The 23,147-nt window shown below is 39.9% G+C and overlaps 1 protein-coding gene across 7 annotated transcripts; it reads left to right on the forward strand.

Moving 5' to 3' along the window:
• Positions 1-7,066: 7,066 nt before the first annotated feature.
• On the forward strand, positions 7,067-22,829 carry syk (spleen tyrosine kinase). Of its 7 annotated transcripts, none has more exons than XM_041059025.1 (16): positions 7,067-7,174; positions 7,266-7,337; positions 7,856-7,946; positions 11,703-12,165; positions 12,627-12,787; positions 16,026-16,164; positions 16,842-16,923; positions 17,066-17,112; positions 18,713-18,775; positions 20,519-20,600; positions 20,807-20,966; positions 21,200-21,409; positions 21,680-21,869; positions 22,008-22,148; positions 22,292-22,404; positions 22,488-22,829. In XM_041059025.1, exons 4-16 carry the CDS (start codon positions 11,764-11,766, stop codon positions 22,558-22,560), a joined length of 1,863 nt encoding a protein of 620 aa, XP_040914959.1. In that variant the 5' UTR covers positions 7,067-7,174; positions 7,266-7,337; positions 7,856-7,946; positions 11,703-11,763; the 3' UTR covers positions 22,561-22,829. The 7 variants fall into 7 exon arrangements, with proteins under 7 accessions (XP_040914959.1, XP_040914961.1, XP_040914960.1 ...); XM_041059026.1 differs by having other exon boundaries at positions 7,097-7,182; XM_041059027.1 differs by lacking the exon at positions 7,856-7,946.
• Positions 22,830-23,147: the final 318 nt, after the last annotated feature.

Genomic DNA, 23,147 nt, shown 5'->3' on the forward strand with positions numbered 1-23,147 from the left:
GAAATCAAGGAAAATTAAAGAAAGTCAGAAAAAATATGAAACCTTTTTTTGAATAATAGTATGTTTTACTCTCTTATTTAATCAGATCAGTTTTTAGGGGCCCACGCACCAACAGTGCTGGACCCCTGTTGTTTTCAGTCAGATTTTAAATTTGGGGGTTGGAGAAGAGTTGTCTCTCTCTGTCTCTGTCTCTTTGTCCCTCTCTCTCAGAATCAGAAGCCTTTATTGTCATTGTACAGCGGCATACAACAAAATTCACTCTCTCTTTCCCTCTCTCTTTCCCTCTCCCTCAGTCTCTCTCTCTCCCTCTCTCTCTTTTCTCCCTCTCTCTCTCTCTCTCTCTCTCTCTCTCGCTCTCTTCCTCTCACTCTTCTCTCCCTCTCCCTTCCTCTCCCTCTCTCTCTCTCTCTCCCTCTTTCTCTCTCTCTCGCTCTCTTCCTCTCACTCCTCTCTCCCTCTCCCTTCCTCTCCCTCTCTCTCTCTCTAGAATAACTCTTGATATAAATAAACAAATCAGTCTGTTTTTCATTGGCCCACCAAATCAATGTCCAATAGGGTGTCCGTTTATTACATCATCCCTTCAGCATGTTTCTCCATTGGCTGCCAGCTGTCCCCTGTGAGAGCACTGTGTGTTTAACGGCATCACATCCCGTCAGCTGCACATGGAAGGTCGCTGAGATGATTCCACACTGTTCCAACACCCGCTGATCATTTTCTGGTATGGCACTGTAGTTGCTTGCTTTCTTTCTTCACACGTTGGTCGAGTTTGTGTTTACAGCATCCTGTCAATTGTTAGCATTACCCAGCTAACCGGCTGGCTGGCTAACTCAGAGGTAACGTTAGGGAGACCCTCCCAGTGAGAGAGGTGTAAAAGTGTTTCCTGCCTTCAAAAAAGTCTTCCTCAAAACAACTATTGGACAAGTTGGGTCTTCTAATAAACCAGACAGGACAATGCAGTAATTAATTAGTCACTTGTCTTGTTCCATCATATTGCAGGTATTAGTAATTAATACTGCTATTAAATAAGCTGTCTCAGGATCCAGCTCAGCCTCAGCTGTGTCACACGAAGTGCGATGTTAGCAGGCTGTGTTTTCTTCAATACAGAAACGTCGTCTTCTTTGATGAGTCATGCAGTGGTAAATGTGCCGTACGAGGCGATGAAGAGATTAAGAAAGAATGAGATTAAAGCAGGGGAGATGAAGCAGCTGAGTAGTCTTTACAGTCTGCGTAGTTCAGCTGTGATAACATGATGCTGTATCACAGTGCAGCAATTTGTTTTGTTGTTCATGTTCCAGGTTTAGTTTGCCCTAAAATCATCTGCAAGATGGGGCTGCAGAGAGGAAAAGGACTGACACAGATGAAGATGGTAATGGTACTTTATTCTACTACACATGCACACACACAATGCACAATGCTGATTCTGCTTTGAAGTGCCAAGTATATCCCATGATTGATTACAGTCTAATACCACCACACGTAATGTGGACGTAATGTGTCTGTAAGCTGGTGTTAGGACATCAATTAACAGATCTGATGAGGTTAAATTTTCTGACCTACTCGATTCAACATCAATATTTTTACTTATGTTTAAACTTACACTTATATCAGCACTTGATACCAGCCAACAGTTCTCAATGAGACTGATAAGAAATCACTCAGAAGAATATGTTTTGTCTCTTTTATTTGCAACAAACCAACAAAACTCTGTTTGTGTCTCACTTTTTCTCAGGTACTACGTTGATGTGACAATGTACCGCGAGCACCGCCGCAGACAGCTGCTCTCTCCACATCACTGCCCCAGACTCAGCAAGAGGAGCAGTGACACGACAGTTCCCCATTGTACACGGCAAGCTAGCCAGACACTCAACACTCCGACACTGACATTTGCAAGCAGGCTGCTGACTCGGGTTCTTAGCGCCACAGCATCCCTGCTCTCGTGCTACTCTACATAAGGGAATTTTATGCATTTAATCCACTAGATGTAGAGTCTACTCTGTAAGATTTCCATTGAACTGTTATCTCTTTAAATAACTTAAAATTATTTTCCTACTTAATTGATGCACTTTAAATCAACTCATCAATACAGAGAGTGGTAGATATAAGGATAACAAACTACTGCACAGTATTAATGACAGATAATTTCCCTGCTCTGTGCCCCGTTAATGTCTTTGAGAGTCTGAATTCAGAAGTGTGGGAGTGAGGTTGGCAGCCTCACCTCTGGCACAGGAAGTAACATAACCTAACACAACATACATTCACACCACATATCAGGAGGGAGACAACAGAACTCATCTTTAACTGGACCAACTGTTAAAATCATGCTCCGAACAAATAGGGGGCAGCATAACACTAAAATCCTCAGCATAGGGCACTGGCTGACATTATGTCACACCTATATGGATTGTGGAATATTGTTTTCTACAGGTTTTACCCTGCAGTCTTATTATGTAACTTGTAGGCTGTGTTCTTCAGTTACTGTTAGACTGACGGCGATTTCACACCCAGTCAGAGAGACTGGGAAAGACGTAGTGGTGGCAGAAGTAGAGGACGGACCATGAGAGGTGGAGGAACGAGAGGGAGATGGTGAGAAGCATCATTACCTGAGCTTGAGGACTGTCGCTGATAGAGGATGACTGAGACGCAGGTTTATGGACCAGTATAGTTAGTACTTTTTCATCCTCTCATGTTGGACTGAGGGCAGACTGGATGCTACACTAACTCACCATCACCTTTTGAGGTACACAGTGGTATTATGAGACAGGACGGGCTGGGGCTAGCTGGTTGGTATGCTAACTTTAGTAGATACCATATCAAAATACTTACACATCGCCTCTTTAAAAGAGCAATCATGAAGCTGTGCCACTGTTGTGCTACTCACACATACACGTGACATGCGCTTTTCTCCATAAACTTCAGTTGGCATAGATTCACTAGCTTGTTTTGTTCCATTTCACCAAAAATTTCAAATTAATGTGTTGACCAGTTTTTGAACTGACCATTTTACACCAGGAAACATTTATTTAGCATCTATTTCAAGCTTCAACTGAAGATGAAGCTGTGGTTTGATTTACCTCGTGATCCACGTCCATTTGACAGTTACATGCTTTTTCACACTTTGATCACTGGAGGGCTCTCCCACACCGTGTTATGACTGCTGTGGGAGTTCCAGAGGACACATTAGTGAGTGACAAGAGTGATGTTGATGAAGCTCTTTTTACGGCACGCAATGTTAATCTTAAGGCAAATTTGACAATTAAGTTTTTAATCCTGACATCAGATGATTATTTTGGACAGGGTCATAACGCCATGAAGGCTCATTCAGACTGAGCAGACAGCATTTTGTGCATTTTGCACATCTTTTCACATTTGTTACTCTGTTGTATTTTATTTTATTTTATTTTTTTCTATTCTCATTTTGCTTTTTCATTCAATTCACACACTGAATGTGAAAAAAAACTCAACATTTACAAAGTAGAAGCCAACTAAAGGAGAGCACATTGGACACTGAGGTCTTTAATCATAAAAACAGATTTAGCAGTTTGCAGTTTTACCATTCAGTGCAATGTACATTCATAAATTGGCTTTTTACGTCAGCAATTCTCTTAATATTTGCTATACATATTGATCAGAGCGTGCTGCTGATCATTTTTATTCATAGAAAACAGGAACCTGACAGATGTGTGTGTGTGTGTGTGTGTGTGTGTTTTTTTTTTTTTAATTAAAATACCTCACTTATGAATAAGTCCATTTCTGTTTTTCACAGCAGACATTTTGACTTGTTATATCAGGAAAGGAAGAGGTGGACACATTAATGCCATTAATAAGTTAAGTTAAGTTAAGTTAAATTAAGTTAAGTTAAGATAAGATAAGATAAGATAAGATAAGATAAGATAAGATACACCTTTATTAGTCCCACAATGGGGAAATTGCATCGGTCACAGCAGCAAAGAGACAGATTCGGGTACCCAGAATATACAAAACAATCTAAAGAGTCAAGATAAGATTTACCATAGAAAATAAATACTATAAACAAAACAGTGTGAACAGTATATACAATATTGAACCACTGGGCACAGTATAGACAGTCTACACAGCATAGAGAGTGTAAGCAGATGTGGATTGCTTCACAATGCTGTACATATTGCACCTAAAGCGTTGTGCTGCAGCAGAACCACACTGACCGTCATTTACAGTATGTAGGACACTATACAAGATATTTTAGGAAACCATTAAAAACTACACCAGTGCTGCAGCTTGTGTTTTCCGCTGTCGGATATATTGAAGTTGTTTAGATTTTAATGTGGGCTTACCGTAGTCTATGTGTGCGCTGTGCAGCTGTATTGGTTTGTAGTTATGCTGGAAAAAAATAATACAAAAATATCACCAAAATAAATTTATAATCAAACTCAATTTTGGGCACAGAGATTAAAGGTGAACATCTGCTTTGTTTTTGTGGTCTGTCTAAAAAGCTGAAACGTGACACTGAGCAACAACTACACACTATAACTGGGGAAAGTCCCAGGGGTAGTGTCGTTGCTTTACTGATGTGACGAAATTCCCTATAAGATGTTTTTTTTTTAGCCATCATAATTAATCAGAACAGTAAAATCAATATATATAATTTTTTTAACCTCATAGACTGAGGAAAGTTTTCCTCTGCTCCTGTTTTTCCACTAGGTGGAGCCATGTGGACTGAAGTTATGGGGAAATGTGAGGTTTATGTCAACTCTAACAGACTTATGTAAACTCTGATAACCGAATGGGAAGTTTTAGAAAAAAAGAAAAAAAAAATCCCTCCAATTTTTACTAAATGTAAAGCTAGTGGTGAAATATTTACTGAAGCTCATCAAATGTCCTTTATCGTCAGCACAGGGAATTTCTTAAGCCTCAGAGAAAGGAGGAGGGGAGGGGTAAAAAGACTGAGACAGTTCAAAATAAATAAAATAAAAATAGAAGCTTTTAAAAGCACATACATGCAGGCTGAGGAAGTGAAGACACTTCACTTCCTTCTGAGGGAAGAGATGAGAGCAGTTTGACATGGTTACAGTAAGGCCATAGAACAAAAACCACAAAAGCGTAAGGTGCACAATATATGGTGAGATTTTTCCATTCCTCAGTGCATCAGCTCCAAACAAACCTGAACCACCTCACCTTGAAGATGAAATACAATCTGTGTGTGTTTAGTTTGAAATGTCAGAGCGTTGCACAACCTCTCGTGTGCGGTGTTATAGACAGCCCCGCTGTTCTCCTTTTCACTTTTACTCTGACGCTGCCATGCACGTCGCCGCAGCACCATCCACAAAGTCTTATGTGACTCAAAAAGCTTTTTTTTTAATAATTATTTGCTTGCTTAAAGAAAATGCAAATTTTCCAGACTTAATAAGAGACTCAAACATGGAGGCTTTTCATGCGTTTCATGTCTTTTGCTCTCATAAAAAAAAAAAAAAAAAAAAATCAGAAAATACTTTAAAAAATATTTTTCTGAAGAAAACGTGTGGAACTGTGTCCATTTAAACTGACTGTTTTTTTGTATTTTATTTCACTTTCAATTACTTTTTTTTTTTTTTTTTGGGTCATTTCTCCATCAAACTGAAGTGAAACTAAATTTTAGGACACACTAGTTGTCAGCAAATGGCTGTAGCTTTTGGGGGGGCGGTGTGTGTGTGTGTGTGTGTGTGTTTTTTACTGACTGTGAATGCCAGCTGGCACTTCCTGAGCGGTTAGCATGTTTTGGTAATGACACATGACTGACTGACTGACTGACTGTCCCTGCTTACACTGCTCTGTGGCCCAACACACACACACACACACACAGTCAACATGTGGATGAAGCAGAAGTTGTAATCACAAAAGCAAAAGACAAATGAAGTGTGAATTAGAGTGTGAAGTAAAAACATATTAGACATCTATTAAATTTATTGTTATATATCCATTGTTTAAAGACTAATTAAGCCAGAACATGTCAATGTTAATTGTATTGTGCATGCGTTGTTGTGTGTTGTGGTAGCCTAGTCAGTGAAAATGGATCACATAAGGAAAAATAAAATAAAGAAAGCTGAAGCAGCCAGAAACACTAAGATCTGACAGCTGTAGCTGCTTTTATTCAGAACATATGAAAAGCTTCTATGATGTGTAATATGAGTTAAGATTAAATTACCCAACACAATATAAATGAGATAACATTAGCTGAAAAACAGAAATGCAATGTATTAATGCATCAGTAGAAAAAAAAGAATGTATATAACACTCTTTTTTTCTGTGATAAGTAATGAATAGTATAATTTGCTAATAGTACTTTTATTTAAATGTTTAAATGCAGGACTTTTCCTGGTTATGTCACTTGGCAGATAAAGCAGCACTTACTTAATTCATTAATGCTTAATGAATTAAGCATTAATTGCTTAATTAATGTTGCAGTCACTGAAAACTGCAATTAAATTGTTTATCATTACACTGGTGGCACGGTCTGAATTCCACAGTCTATGTAAACCGCTAGAACACAAAATACGAAAGAACAATAAATTAAGAATACAAGAACATAAATAACAACAGTTGCCAAAAAAGCTAAATACATTACCGGCTGCCTGTTCGTCATGTTTAGTCATGTTCATTTAAGATTAGTAATTGTCAGCGTGAAACAGGTAAAAGGGGAAACATGTAATAGCACAAAACAGATGCAAATATATTGAAACCTAATCAAGACAGATGAATTTTTTAAAAAAAAGCAAATTATTACACAAAAGACTTTATTATGAAATGCTGTCAAATAATCATACTAACTTTAAGACACAAAAAACTAAATGTTAAAAAAAAAAAAAGTTTGCCCGAAAACAACAACAACGCCCTCAAAGAAAGAAAAAGTATCTTTCAACTGCATCTCACAGTCTTCCTCAGCAGCTAAAGTTCTTTAAGTCGGTGCCAGCGCGTAAAATGTAATTAGCGCTCTCATTTGTGTCACTTGTCACATCATTTCCTGCGCGCAACAGGCATGTTGGTCAGTGTTCAGATAAAAAAAAAAGGGAAGTAAAAGAATTAAATTGTCAAGGAAGTGGTTGAAATGAGGAAGCTTCAGTGCCCCAGCACCTCACTGTGTGTGTGTGTGTGTGTCAGCAAACCAGTAAACAGGCTGAACGGTTAAGCTGCTCCAGCTGGGAAACAACAGGCAGGATCAACTGTGAGTGAGTGAGTGACTGACTCTGTTTCACATCTTTTGTGTGTCAGGGTAGCTGGCTGAATTTAAGATGACCTGTTCACGTGTTGTTCAGACTGCTGAGGGGCTGACAGGACTCCACTAGAAGAGGATCAAACTCGCAATCAACTGAACCACATTAGATACAGTAAGTGCAGATAATGTTTTTAGCTTTTCATTGTCGTCTCTTTGGGCTTTGCTGACTTCTTTTTTGATCAAACAAGAAGAAAATCCGGCAAAGTCGGGGGGGGGGGGGGGGGGGGGGGGTGAGATCATTCCTCTGGTCGGGCCAATTTTAGGAACTTTTACTTTAGGATATCCATTTTCTGATACTGAACATTTCTGCTTCACCATAGGTCAGAAGGGAATGTTTTATGTCTCTTTTTTTTTTTTTTCTCCTGTCCATTTTTTTGGCAGCTGCACTTATTTTGCACATTAAAAACCCATGAAAAGCTTATAAACCTGTTACAAAGAAGCAGTATCTGCTTTACTCGCCACATCTGAGAGGTCTGGTAGTTGGTAGCAGTTCTACTAGAGCAGCAAAGGGGCTGATTACATGTAGCGTCTGTAGCGTACATGTAAGGGTTTGTCTTGTAAACAGGCAGATTTTTTTTTTTGTCCTGGCATCGTCATAGTTTCATAAGTCTGCTGCAAATCTGATTACAGGACTCACAGAGCAAGCTAAGCAGACCATAGAGGGATCCTGACACAGCACAGGACAGAGCACTTGGATCTGTACTGGTTTCTCATAATTCAGGTCAGCAGAGACAGTCAGTGTTGTCCTGGTGGGGTCAGTATATATCTCTCGACTAGATTTAATTACAGTCTCATATTTTCTTCAACAGATATGCTTTGTTCTAATTTTCATTTTTGTGTTTTCATATGTTTTTGGGCCATTGGGGACGTTAAGCTTTGACATTAACATTAGTGGTCTGTACACTGTACACATACAAACCACCCCATACCATTTTTAAGGACCATTGGTTGAAGTTTATCATTATTATAGTTATTTATGGATGCATGTAAGTTTAGTGAACTTCATATTTTGAGTTGGAAAAATTCAATAATGTAAATTCAGTGCAAGACTAAAAAGCAAGTCGTGGAAAGAAAGTAAATTCAGCCAATTTTATTAAAGTCAGTGCATGAATTACATGAGACATAGTAACATTATAAAGAACTGCTGCAAAAACTGGGCGGCATCAGCTGTAGCAGCCAATTCTCTACATTTTTACCAACTACTCTTTTTTTGTGTTTTGTTTCAAATCTATGATTTAATTGAATAATTAGTCTGAAGGAACTCACTTCACATTTCAACAGATTAAATAAAAATTAGATGTTAAATTACATTTTTTTTTATGTTTAATAACCATGTACATTTACTAACTTACTGAACAAAATTTTTTTTTTTTAATTTTAAACTTGAACAGGTGAGTATTGTAAACAATTTCGATGACGGAAAAAAAAGATGTGACAGCCTTCACAAAAATATTATATATATATATGTGTGTGTGTATATGTATATATACACTCGCTACACGCTATACCGCACCCATACTGGAACACACTTTAGGACACACACAAGCTGTTTGTATGACTCTCTGCTGTTCCCCATAAAACATACAAATAATTATTAGAACCATACACTGTCACATTTTTGATAAAATTCAAGAGATGTCTGGCGACTGAATTCAGATGATGCTTCAGCTGCAGGCTGAAAAGGACACATTCCATCACTGAGCCTCAGTGAAAATCACTTTGAAAACCAAAAAAAAAAAAAAACAAAAATAATGTACATGTTTGCTGACACCACCAACTAGTGTTTGTTAATCTGCAGTATAGGATTGTGTTGGTTATCCAAAATAAGAGAGCACCATCAGGTAGAATGAAACATGGTGCTCCTACTTTGTGTTCAGGGGTTTTTTTTTTTGAGGCTGTGCAGAGAGGAACTGACTGAACTTGACACTTATTTTGTGGCTGCAGTGTGTGTGTGTGTGTGTGAGGCCACCAAGACATGACTTTATGTGTTACAGTGATGCACTCAGACCTGCAAACACTAATGATATGCATTCCTATGTTATTAAGATAGAAAGTTCAACTTTTTATTATTATTATTATTAACAATGATACTACTACTAATAATAATAATATAACAAGGACCCTTTAAATTAGTTTGGAAATTAACCCTCTGCCACTGACACTGACACTTGTACTTATATTATTGTGAAGACAGCCCAACACAAGTTTTTAGGACCAACCAAAATGTCCTCACTCCATAAGATCTGTACTTTTTTTTGGTTCTCACAAACACACGCACACACACGCACACACACACACACACACACACACACACACACACACACACACACACACCCTTTGTGGAGACCAGTCATTGCCATAATGCATTCCCTTGCCCCCTAAGTGAATGCCTATATACATATACACATATGTGTATGTATGTATGTATGTATGTGTATGTGTATGTGTATGTATGTATGTATGTATGTATGTGTATGTATGTATGTGTATGTGTATGTGTATGTATGTATGTGTATGTGTGTATGTGTATGTATGTATGTATGTATGTGTATGTGTGTATGTGTATGTATGTATGTATGTATGTATGTGTATGTGTGTATGTGTATGTATGTATGTATGTATGTGTATGTGTGTGTATGTGTGTATGTATGTATGTATGTATGTATGTATGTATGTATGTATGTGTGTATGTGTGTGTATGTATGTATGTATGTATGTATGTATGTATGTATGTATGTATGTATGTGTGTATGTGTGTGTATGTGTGTATATGTATGTATGTGTATGTATGTGTGTATGTGTATGTATGTATGTGTATGTGTATGTGTGTATGTGTATGTGTATATGTATGTATGTATGTGTATGTGTATGTGTATGTGTATGTGTATGTATGTATGTATGTACCCTGCAAAAGAGAACTGAGGTGTTTTCATAGGAACCTTTCACTGAAGTGAGGTTTGTGAACTTTTTGTGAACTCAGCTTATTACAATGTTTATAACAGAAATTCACTCAGAGGCGACAGGGCAGCCGTTAGGAATTGTGGACAGGAGGACAAAAGTGGACCGGGTCCCACATCCACCCAGAGCTCTAATATCAACACGGTTCCTGGGAGGGAGGGATCATGACATACTGACTAGCAGCTATTCTAGTTGAGAAATCTCATCCAAAGAAGAGCTGAATCAAGAGCAGCTGGACTTAGTCGTAGATGCTTGAAGACGTGTCACCTCTCAACCCAGACGCCTCTTCAGTTCTACTCAGTTCATTTATTTCTAAAAAACAACGAAGACTTTGCTGGGATTTCTTACAAACTAATTCAACATGGAATAAAGACGTAGCTGGCTGGAAGTAACTGTCCCAACACAACACATTTGTAAATGTCAGGCAATGTTGCCTTCAGAGCGTTGTATGACATTTGATGTTGATGGACCCCAAACCCCTCGTTTCCCCCCCCCCCACGCTGAGTTTGCGTGGGTGTGCTTAGGTGAGTGAGAGGCTCTGTGGTTTGAGCTTTGTACACGTCTCTGCACAGTACGTTTACCTGCTTCATGTGACCGAACTTTTGCAGCCTAGAATCTTAAAAGTTAGGACGGCAAACTGAACTGTAGCTGAGGACATAAACATTGTTAGGAACATTGTCAGGTCGCAGATCGCAATGGTATTATTAGTCCTATTATTATTAGTTTTACTATTGTTGTTAGTCTGTCTATCAGTCCTGTAATTACTCCTATTATTGTCTCCTTGTTAGTAGTCTTGTTATTATTATGATGTGGAACATGTATTGACCACTAGCGTTGGTTTCTACTGTAGCTGTAAATGTGACTTAAAGACCACATACCACTTGACTAGAGATTGGTTGGTGCGTAGAGATGGGTTGGTTAGATAGAGCCATATACTTCACTCAAACTGTCCAGTCTCTGTGTGGAGGGTGGGACACACAGACACACACACACACACACACACAGATTTATTCCAAGAGACAACAGGACAATGTGTGATTGTGGTCATTTAGCACAAAAGTTTAGCACTAATCTGATCCAGACTGACCAAGTTCTCTTAAACTTAACACCAGTCCGGCTGAAGCCTCCAGATACTTTCACTCTAATGTCTAGCAGACAAAGGATGGGTCTCCACAGAGATTACAAGTGTGATACTTTAACAAGAGCTGAAAACGACTTACTAGATAAACAGGATCATGTGACTATACTGAAGGCAGGGCAGAGCAGCTGCTAGGGGGGAGAGGGGGCAGATACCAGAGGGGGCCGAGCCCCCGACACACACCAATGGACCCACAATGTGCCCATTGGCGTGTTACACAACACCTGCTTGTTGTTATCACGGAATCATCTGGTTTTTCAGAAAACGTAACAGTGTGTGTGTGTGTGTGTGTGTGTGTGGCTCATCTCAGGTTGATCACCTGATGGTCAGTCGGTGTGGTCAGTAATGTTGATTCTTACCTGGTTCTACTTCTGTTTTTAGGTTTACTGCATCCTGGTCGGTGAGGGCACATTCTCACGGAAGCCACCATCCAGAAGCCAAAATGGCTGACAGTGTGAATTCACTGCCATTCTTCTATGGTAACATCACCAGGGAGGAGGCAGAGACCTACCTGCAGCAGGCAGGCATGGGCAACGGCTTGTACCTGCTTCGGCAAAGCCGCAACTATCTCGGAGGCTTTGCGCTCTCTGTGTATCATTCAGGCCGTTGCTACCACTACACCATCGAAAGGGAACCAAACGAAACATATGCTATAGCCGGCGGGAAGAGCCACAGGAGCCCTGTGGATGTGATTGACTACCACTCCCAGGAGATGGACGGCCTTGTGTGTCTGCTCAAGAGGCCCTGCAACAGGCCAAGGAACATGCAGCCAAAGGTGGGGCCGTTTGAGGACCTGAAGGAAAAACTGATCAGGGAGTATGTGAAGCAAACCTGGAACCTGCAGGTTAGTTTCAGCAGGACGCTGTCTCTGCTGCATGGTCCTCATCTTTCTGTGTACTGTGTGTGTGTGTGTGTGTGCTGTGTTTTACTGAACAGTCACAGCATGTAGTAGTGTAGTGTGGTTTGTTCAGTGTCTGCTGCTGATCCTACTTCCTGATATATGGCCCCTACCGGTCACATGCTCAGTTGCGTTCTACATGCACACAATATAGTTCAAAAGCGAGTGGCTCAACTGAGTGGCCACAGAAGTGGGTTGGTCATAAAGATGGAATAAAATATATTTGACCTCTTCTCATGAAATCATTGTGACAATGTGATGTATTATTGATAAAGTATATATCTTTTCGAAACTTTATTGATCAATCTCTTCCAGTGTGATTACTGCTGTGTATAAATAGGAATAAAAAAGGGGAATTATTCCAACTTCATGGGCAACACGTGTTCTTTGTACATGTATGCATTCAGGGGGCAGCTCTGGAGCAGGCCATCATCAGCCAGAGACCTCAGCTGGAGAAGCTCATTGCCACCACTGCACACGAAAGAATGCCCTGGTTCCATGGAATGATCGCACGAGAAGACTCTGAGCCCAGGCTTCAACATGGCCCCCGTACGAATGGGAAATTCCTGTAAGTATTGCACAAGTGTGTTTGTCTGGCCTTACTTAATGTAGCTGTGTCCGAACGTGTCCCACATTTGACCCATTGTTTCAGTCTTTGCTGATGTTTATCCAGAACTTGCTCGTAAGAGCGTACTCATGAACACCTCCATTCTCCTTAGTGAATTCCGAATCACTGGTATGATCCAGGTCACACAGAAATCTCACGGAAGACGCTTTCCTGCTCATGATGGCAGGTTCTTCTTAGGTAGGCAGGTCCTTTTACTTGAACCAAACAATCTCGACTCTTGAGAACTCTAACTCAGTCAATGCTTTGTGGAGCTTTGGATTGATGCACGGTCTGGGAGAAAGTCACTGAAGAACATCTGAAATCCTAGCTACCATCCGGGAAGCATTTGGGTTACCTCATTTTACGTGTAATGGCACTGGATGTACTCCGCCTTCTTTAGAATCGTGTTACAAAAATGAGAACAAGACACAGCCTCTAAACAGATGTACTACAGTTACTTCTTGCAGATTAGAGGAAGTCTTGGCCTAATTTAGTAGTTTATACTCCAAATGCTGCTGGTTAAAATTAGTCACTGGCCATTTATACACAGACTGATCTGTATCTGTGTTCTTGACTGAAGGTGTTAGCCTTTTTTTTTTTGGAGCTCTTTGTCACTCTCTAATGTTTGGATCCATAGGCCAGGTGACATCTGTTGAAACTCACATTGATAGGATTTATCCACAGCTTTAAAAAAAAAAAACAACGGTTCATTTTATTTGTAAATGGTAAATGTCAATCAGTCAAAGTGCTTTTACACTACGTCACATTCAGCCATTCATCGACCCACCGACCTTCTGATTTAGTGGACAACCCACCAAGATTTGTACATATTTGGTTATGTACAAAGAATTTTCATCCATAAATAATTTAATAAATAAATACATTTAACACAAGAACAACTTTGTTTAAAATAAATCTCTCTAATAATGACCTGAATGAAGGATAGAGATAAAAACCATATTGATAATAGCCAAAATAACCCAGTCTGAAAATGACTCATCATGTGCGTCTGACATTCATGTACATTCAGGACATGTAAGCTGCTCCCTGTCTCTGCTCAGACTGTGAAACGGTGAAATCAGAGCAACTCAGTTCTTATTGACAGACTTTCCTGTTTGTCTTGACTTTAATGAAAAATTATCTTGTACTATTTTGCTTTTGCTAAGAGCAGCGACATCTTGTCTAGGGCCACAACAAAAAAAAAAGACTCTTATTTTGTCATTAATGCTATAAAGACTTACTATAGTCACATTGACTATACATTCAGATAACAGAACACTCACACCTCTACCACTATAGTGTTCCCTCTGTGTTGCTGGATTTCATAATTCTGTGGTGCAAGTGTCTTGTAGATCTGCATTGTAATATTTTGAGCTGTGAAATACAAGGAGATGCTGCAAAAGCCGACATCCTGAGCTAACAGCTACAGCTGTGCTAAACTGCTTTACATTACACTGCTTTACATTAGATTGAATTCAAAATATATAACATATAGAACAAGTGATTTGCTTAGTTACATTTGAATGAAGAGAACGTGGAGTATTTATAGCAGCAAAGCAGTACCCAGTCTCTCTCACACACACACACACACACACACATATACAAACACTCACACTGTGGTTTCCGCTCTGGTAGTTTGCAAAGGACTTCCTGAAGTAGCCAAAGAAGAGAAAGAAGAAAAATGACAGCAGGGCGAGATGTGACTCTTCTGTCCCTTTTCTCAAGAAGCATGAGGAAGGAAACCTGATAATAATTTGAAATGAATGTCTAGACTATTAAAACTTTCCCAGCACCAAATAACCACAAAGTAAAGTAGAATCAAATGAATCAGAATGAAAGAAAAAGAAACACATGTTTGCTTCAAAATGAGGTTTCAATGTGCTCAAAATATTTCAAGGCTAAAACAATAAGAGATAAAAAAAAAAAGAAAGAACAAATTTGAAGCATTAGTAAAACAGAAAAGATGACACAAAAGTAAAGCCAAGTGACAATTGAATTCAATTAACACTGTAAACATTATCTTTTTTAAACTTATAAGCTTCTTATAAACTTATAAACTGTTAAAGTGTTATTGAGATGAGATTAGACTACGCAGCTGGTTTTATAGTTTGACATCACAACACACACACGCACATTTTGTGAGGAAACATTTATAGTATATCTATGTTTTGTAAAGGTTTTTTTTCATTACTATGAATTGTATTTGTGTGCTGTGTGTGTGTGCTTAATGGTTTCCCTGTGCACGGCTCCTCAGCCTTGTCTTCGTGACACTGATTAATGTCAAACAGTGAACAAAACACATGGAAAAAAATCAAGACAGAAAATACAAGAAGGAAATGCTGAATGCCAGTGGTTAAAAAAAAAAAAGATTTAAATATAAATATTTAAAGCTCATAATCTGCTGGTACATTTCATCCGTGCAACAGGAGCACAAATAGAGTGCAGAGGTGGTGAAGTCAAGAGGAGAAGGAGACAGAACGAATCTTTTTCTTCAAAGCAAGCTCATGTCGACGCTCCATGCTCTTCAAGTCAAGTTGAGCTTTCCTTGATTTAATCGATGTATTTCCTCTATGGTTTATTCTAAGCAGCTGACGCAGTTGTTGTGATGAATGACTGTGTTCTTTTTAGAATATGTGGCTTGCTGCATTATATTTGTTGTGTACTTGGCATTTGCCGTCATGGACAAATGAGACACTGTCTGTCACCATACCCAGTAGCTTGTTAACTCAATGTATGTGGTTTTCGATTGTGTTGAGACTTTGGGCTGTAACTGTTAAAAAATGTTCAATGCAAACTGTCTGCAGATTTGTTTTCTTTGCTATCCGTGTGTATAACAGCTTGTGGATTCTAAATTGTTTGTCATTTACATTGTGGCGGCAAACGTTGTCTACTGACGCAACATCTTGTGTTAATGGTTACACACAGTTTATGGGGCAACAGCCTCTGTTTCTCACAGCAACAGATTTTTTTTTACGAATGGAAGATTACATTTCACGAAGTGAACCATTAGAATGTCTCTGACACCTGGCTCCTGCTACCTTGACACCTCCACTTGACTGAGACATCTCCGGGGCGTCCGGTTGAGAAAACTGTCGACCTGTGTGATCTGCAGTCACAGTCGCCTCCATCGTTCCATGCTCCTCATGCTCACATTGTCCCGTTTCTTCTCTTCCTTTCCTTTTTTTTCTTGTGTGGACAGGATTCGACAGAGAGACACAAATGGATCCTATGCTCTGTGTTTGCTACACGAAGGACAGGTCATGCATTATCGCATTGACAGGGACCGGACCGGAAAGCTCTCTATCCCAGACGGCAAGAAGTTTGACACCCTGTGGCAGGTGGACACAATGATTTTTCATATTTCTTGTTATTCTCTTGTTGTGGGTCTTGAAGTGTAAGTCTCATGTTCATGTTCTCAAGTTACTGCATTATATAAAATATTTTTATATATTTTATATGAAAAAGAAATTAATGCATTTTAACCCTACTGAATATTACTCACTCATTCATTATCAGGAACTTTATCCGTCATGTTTGTAGACACACTTCACATTTTGCACATGTGGCTCACCGGTTAGCCCCTGAATGAGGTATCTTATCAGCATTAAGAAACATCTGGTGTACCAACTGATCAGTCTCCATATTAGCTATAATGAGAGCTGACTGATACGGTTTTTTCCAGGATATTATTTGGAAATAAAATAGAATTCGTACGAATCTGTTAAATAAAGCCTTCCTGTGTATTTCCCAAAATGTTGAGCTATTTCTGTAAAACCCTGACATTCCAAGAAATAATACTGATGACATGAAACCCGGTGTCCTCAAGACGAACTTACAGCTTAGCTAAACTCTCAGTATTCCCAGTGCTGTCAGCCTCTGTCTTCTGGGAACATAATGAACATTTTGGCTTCTGAAGACTGTTTGAAAGACTTTCTCAGTCTTGTGTATTTATTGATGTATGTATTTAGTCCATTATGATGTGTGTCTGATACGTGAACTTCTCTCTTTACCACAGCTGGTGGAGCACTACTCGTACAAACCAGACGGCCTGCTGCGAGTTCTCACAGAGCCCTGTGCGAGACCTGACGGAGAAACAGGTAAACACACACACGACTGATTGAAACGTGTCAGTCAAACAACACGTGACACGTGTGAAACGATATCTAAAAAATTAAAAGTGTAGAAAAATATTCAAATCTAATCTACATTTGTCGTATGCTGTGCTCTGATGACTGATAGGGCGGCCACTACTCCCACAGGACCATCCTGGACTAAGTTCTGCCCTTGTAAGTTCTGTGTGTGTGTGTGTGTGGTGTCATTAATACGTTTGCATATTCTCATGGCCCAGTGCCTATGTCCAAAAAAACAGGAAGTAAGGTCACGTCCTATAATGAAAAGGAAATGAATATTCTTCTTGACTCAATCATTCTGTGTATCGATCCTTTATTTTTAGATACTTTGTGTCTGAAATAGGTTTGAATGATAAATTTAGTTCTTAGTTTTCTGACAGTAAAAAAAACAACACATAATAGATAAATGATGAATTTGATGAATTTCAGAGTTAGATTGAAACCTTTCTGTTCATATTCTTGCATAAGGATGGGAAATATTTAAAGGGTTGGTTCACCAAATTACCAAAAAAACAAAAAACAAACAAACCCCAACATATTTTCTCATTTCCCTCTACAGGTTTTAAGTGTTATGCAACCGTTGACATACAGCACCTGTATCAGTGTTCATTTATCCGTGCATGAGGATACACAGTGGAAACATACACAGCTGATAGCACCAACGCTTACCAGTGTTACTGAAACTATGTATTAAACAGCACTGAGGGGAAACAAATGAAATGACTGGGATTTAACTTGATTATATCAGTATGAGGGCGTGATTTCAGTATTTGAGTGTTCTTTCCTAACTGACTGTAGTAGAAACAACAACCTGCAACATTAGTTCCTACTGCTACAGTTACACAATAACTGTATTTTAGCAGCAGATTAAAAAAGAATGTCAAATTGTGGACAGTCCAATTTAAATGAGCTACTCTATCTGTTTATCTGTCTTTCTGTCTGTTTATCTATCTGTCTGTCTGTCTGTCTGTCAGTCTGTCTTTCTTTGCTGTCATTCACATATTTAGTTGTTGTTTCTTTAATTTCTTGGATCAGTTCATCAGCTTCTTGGCGAGACTGATGTGACACTGTCCTCACTGTCATGGTGTAGGCACTGGTTAGTCATCTGACATGATGTCACAGCTCCCAACTTCTCAGCCCACCTAATCGCTACGTCCACTGGACATTAGTCACTCGACCAGCATTTGCTGAAAGAGCCGATGGTATTTCCCATGAATTTCCCATAAATGGCTAAATGTTTTTTTTTAACAACAAAAATAATCTGCACACATGTGACACACTGATAGGCTGTCGACGGTTTTCAGTGGAGCAGTATTTTTTAATATTCTAATTCTAATATTTAAATCTAATTTTTTAGAATATATTGTATATATTTACTAAATAGTGGAGGCAGAAAGCTCACATATGAAGATATCAGTATCTGGACCAATAATCTGTCTGACATGGACAGAGGGAGGTCAGAAAATATGTTCTCTTATAATTTGGGTGAACCAGCCTTTTCATTTTTGTCTTTCTCCTGTCACACAGACATGCATAGTCAGCGTTTGAACAGCGTTTTCTCTGTGTCCTGTAGTTTGCAGTTAAACGAGCTAGCAGAAGACCGAGTGTGCACTCTGAGAGATAAACCTGTAAACGTTACATTCTCATTTGAAGCTAACCTTTTCCCTGAATCTCTTTCTACTGTAATGATCACATGCATGACCGTAACATTGTGAAGTCACCCACTGATAAACCTCTCTAACATTTTGGTTTCTAGCAATATGCAGCAGGTGGAATTCTCTCCAGACTCAAAACTGTTCCCATACCTGGCTGGAAAAAGGTGCACTAACACACCTCCTGCCTCCTCTTAAACCTGTCACCCCCCCGCCCTCCCCCTCACCAGCCATTAAGGCCCCCCCCCCCCTTCACCCCCGTCTGATTTTTTTGCTTCAGTGTGGATTGCTAGTTACTAACTCAACTCAGAATCTTCCTTGAGCTCTTGGTCCCTTTTGCTTCATCACATTCTTCTTCTACTTGATCCAAGATCAGATCTGATCTTGCTGACTGCACACACACACACACACACACACACACACACACACACACACACACACACACACACACACACACACACACACACAGTTGGCCTATTTGTGATGACAGTCTAACACCATCCAGAGGTCACTCAGTGTAATTACATGCTGAAATGCAGCCAGTGCTCTCACGCTGCGTCCTGCTCGGTTGCTGCCTCCAGCTGTGTGTGCGCTCAAACATGTCATGATGGGACAACATGTCTGTCCTGTTCCAAAGGCTCCTCCACATGTTCCAAATCACTATTTAGGTCTAGGCTGAAATATAACAGCTGCATTTCACTGGTACCATTTCATAGCAGTTTAGCTTTTAAATTTTAGTGTCACATAGTCCTGTTGTTGGTCTGTTTTGCTTTCATACCAACAAATAAATGAACTGCACCAGAGTGAACAGCCAGAGTGAGACCACACGAGAAGTCTGGTTCTTTAATCCAGTCTATTTCATAGACAAGAGAATATTATACAACAGGTGAGGTTAAACCTTCAAGCTGTGACAGGTAATGATCCTGGACAGCTGCTTTCAGAAAGAGGAGTGAGAGATTTGTCCTGGCAACTACTGAACCTGTACTGAACCTATGTGTTCAGGAGACCTAAGGCTAACTGGGGACTGTGGGATATTTGGGGTCTCAGAGGATTCTTTGGGTGTATTTTGAGGAGCCGTGGCACAGCTCAAACTCTGGTGAACCACCTTCACGTCTTTGAAGGAGGCAGCCCTTGGAATGCATTCTGCCTGACACTTTAAAACTTTCATACCTAGTTTTTCTAACTTTGGAACTTTTTTGCATCTCACGCCTTTCTGTTTCTTTTTTTTTTTTTTTTTTGTGAGCTCAGCATTTTTCAACTTTTATAAATGCAGTTGCTTTTGAGCATTTTCTTTTGTGGCGCTCCAGTCATCAGTGCTAAAAGATTTCAAAAAGGGTTCTTGGATGTAGCCATTTTTAAAGCAGGGGTGTGGGACATACTGTCTGTCTCAGAGTTAACGGGTCATTGACATTAAGCTAACATTATAATGTGGTCCGGTGGACATTTGGACAGTAAAAACCAGGTAGTAGACTTGTTCCATACCCCTTCTTTGAACGCATGTGAATGAAGACGTTAACCCCTCTAAAGCTTTTGTATGGACAATCATACAACGCTCCATTTAATGGACACCATGTATTAGAGTGATACTGACTGATGGTTTATAGGCTGCTGATGAATGGAGACATATTCCAGAAACCCAAACCCGGTCCCAGTGGGTCCATTTAACATTTCCTCACATGCTAAATGAATTCATTAGTTAATTACTCATCTCTCAGTCTGTCACTGTAATACAGGTTCCATGTAAAGCTGCGCCTTGCTACGTACGACAAACCTTTACTTGTTGCCTGACTGTTGAATTCATTCACTTGTTGCAGATTATGTTTCAGCACCAAAAAAAAAAAAAAAAACAAAAACAAATATTGCTTTGTGTGATTTCATTCTCAAACATTGTCTTTGATCACTGAAAACAGAACTCTGGATCTCGACCCAAGCCCACAGAAAATCTCAATCCCTACGAAACCAGGGTGCCCTATAATCAAGCCGACAGCAAAGGTAAGCGATTTCAGATAGAGAGGTGTCCACATGTTTTCTATTCACAGGAAAGTTCTATATATGACCTGCCAGCGTGTTATACTACCAGTATTTCTGTAGAAATCAGTTCCCTTTAAATGAGATGGATGGTTCAGACTGTTCACATACCAGTTTCACATGCTGTAGAGACATGTGGACTAACGTGTCCGTTGCTGTTCATCCCACAGAGGCCATGCCAATGGACACGGAGGTGTATGAGAGTCCATACGCAGACCCAGATGAGCTGAGGAGCTCCACAGTGGATCGCAGCCATCTTTTCTTGGAGGACGGCGAACTAGGCTCTGGCAACTTTGGCACAGTCATGAAGGGCATCTACAAGATGAGAAAGTATGTGGCAACACATCGCACAAGCACACACACCCACATCATAACACTGTGTTTTGAAATCGTAGCAAACTAATTAAAAAAAAGGTCTAAAAGGAAAAATACTAATTAACTTTAATTAGTAATGTTAGATGCAACTAGCACAATCTTCCAAACCCCCAGAAATAAAAGATCCCTTTTTCTTTTCCGAGAAATATCTCCCTTCCTAAACACTGTCCCACCCACTGTGTGTTTAGGACCGAGAAGCCAGTCGCGGTGAAAATTCTGAAGAACGATGATAACAACCTGTCAGTGCGTGAGGAAATGCTGCGAGAGGCCGACGTCATGCAGCAGCTGGACAACCCTTACATCGTCCGGATGATCGGTATCTGCGAGGCCGAGAACCTCATGCTGGTCATGGAGCTGGCTGATCTGGGACCTCTCAACAAGTTCCTGCAGAAACACAAGTACATACTACTGACACCGCTTTATTTCACATTAGCACCAGGGCCATAATGACACACACTCTGAAATGTGACGTTTAAAGATCACTAGATAGTGACGGTAGTGGAGGAAACACTTAGTGTTGTCTAATGAAGTTATAATAAGTTACTCAGATTTTATTAATAAACTTGAATTCTTTCCAGTTTAAAAGCTGATCTTTGTGAAACGTCTGTCCAGAACTTATGGCGTCTCAGTCACGTTTATACTTTAAAATAACCATGAATCTCCTGCAGGCAAACCAACATAAAGAACATCACAGAGCTGGTCCACCAGGTCTCCATGGGGATGAAGTACTTGGAAGAGCATAATTTCGTCCACAGGGACCTCGCTGCCAGGAACGTGCTGCTGGTGACCCAGCACTACGCCAAAATCAGCGACTTTGGCCTCTCCAAGGCTGTTGCTGAAGACCAAAACTACTACAAGGTAAAACTGTCAGTGATGGTTATAGCATCACAGTGAAATGGTAGAGTGGGGCAGTATGGCTGAAATACCATATATCATATATACAAAGGACAAAGAAATGGAAAGGGTTTTTTTTTTTCTGTTGTGCTCATCCTCCAGGCCAAGGGTCATGGGAAGTGGCCAGTGAAGTGGTACGCTCCCGAGTGTATAAACTACTTCAAATTCTCATCCAAAAGTGATGTGTGGAGCTTCGGGGTTCTCATGTGGGAGGCCTACTCCTATGGCCAGAAACCATACAAGGTACGAAACAATCACCTGACACTTTTTTCATGTCAGGCTTCTTTTTTGCTTTTTGTTGTTGTTGTTGTTTGCTTTGTTTTTTCAGTGACACGGACACTAGTCCTATGGTCTCACATGTAATCTGAATGCGTCGCTGTTCACAGGGAATGAAAGGAAACGACGTCATGCAGATGATCGAAAGTGGAAACCGTATGGACGCCCCCGTGAACTGTCCCCCAGAGATGTATGACCTCATGAGAACCTGCTGGACGTACAAGTAAGATGTCTCAGAGAGTAAAGTTAAAGGTAAGGTAAAGGCAGACAGGAGTAATCACTTTTCTTTTTCTCCCTCTCTTACAGGGCAGACGAGAGGCCTGGATTTTCCATAGTTGAGCCGAGACTACGAGAGTATTATTATGATATTGCACAGTGATTCTTCACATTGATGTTATGAGACTATGCAAAAAATATTGCTTGATGAGGAGGAACAGCATTTAATAATGTACAAATGATTGTGGATGGTTCGGAAATATAAATGCAGCTGTAACATCCACGTTACAAGCCAACGACTATACGACTAATTCATTAGGTAGCTGTGTATGTTTTATACTGTAAGTGCATTTTATGTATTAAAGCTCCACCATTGCAATGTCATTATAATTAAACCTCAAATCCTTCAATAAAGGCCTGATTGTTTCAGAGTAATGGATTTATCATTCATTTTATTAATTATAGTAAGCCAAATATCACTAATCATGGATTTAGATAAATGTATTGATAGATTGTAAACATGAACAAAGACCATTATCTGGGAGAAGGAACAGCGACTTCCCAGGTGCAGCCAAACATATACAGGACCTGAGCCACATGAGCTCCTCTCTGCTATGGAGGCCCGGAGAGAGGACAGACTATACAGAAACACAGACAGACACAAGAGACAAACTCAAGCACGGCACACACACATATAGGAGAAAGGAGCAAACACACAAAGGGAGAGAAAGAGTGACAATGACGAACAAG

The sequence above is a fragment of the Toxotes jaculatrix genome, chromosome 16 (assembly GCF_017976425.1).
Source record: "Toxotes jaculatrix isolate fToxJac2 chromosome 16, fToxJac2.pri, whole genome shotgun sequence".
Taxonomy (NCBI): domain Eukaryota; kingdom Metazoa; phylum Chordata; class Actinopteri; family Toxotidae; genus Toxotes; species Toxotes jaculatrix.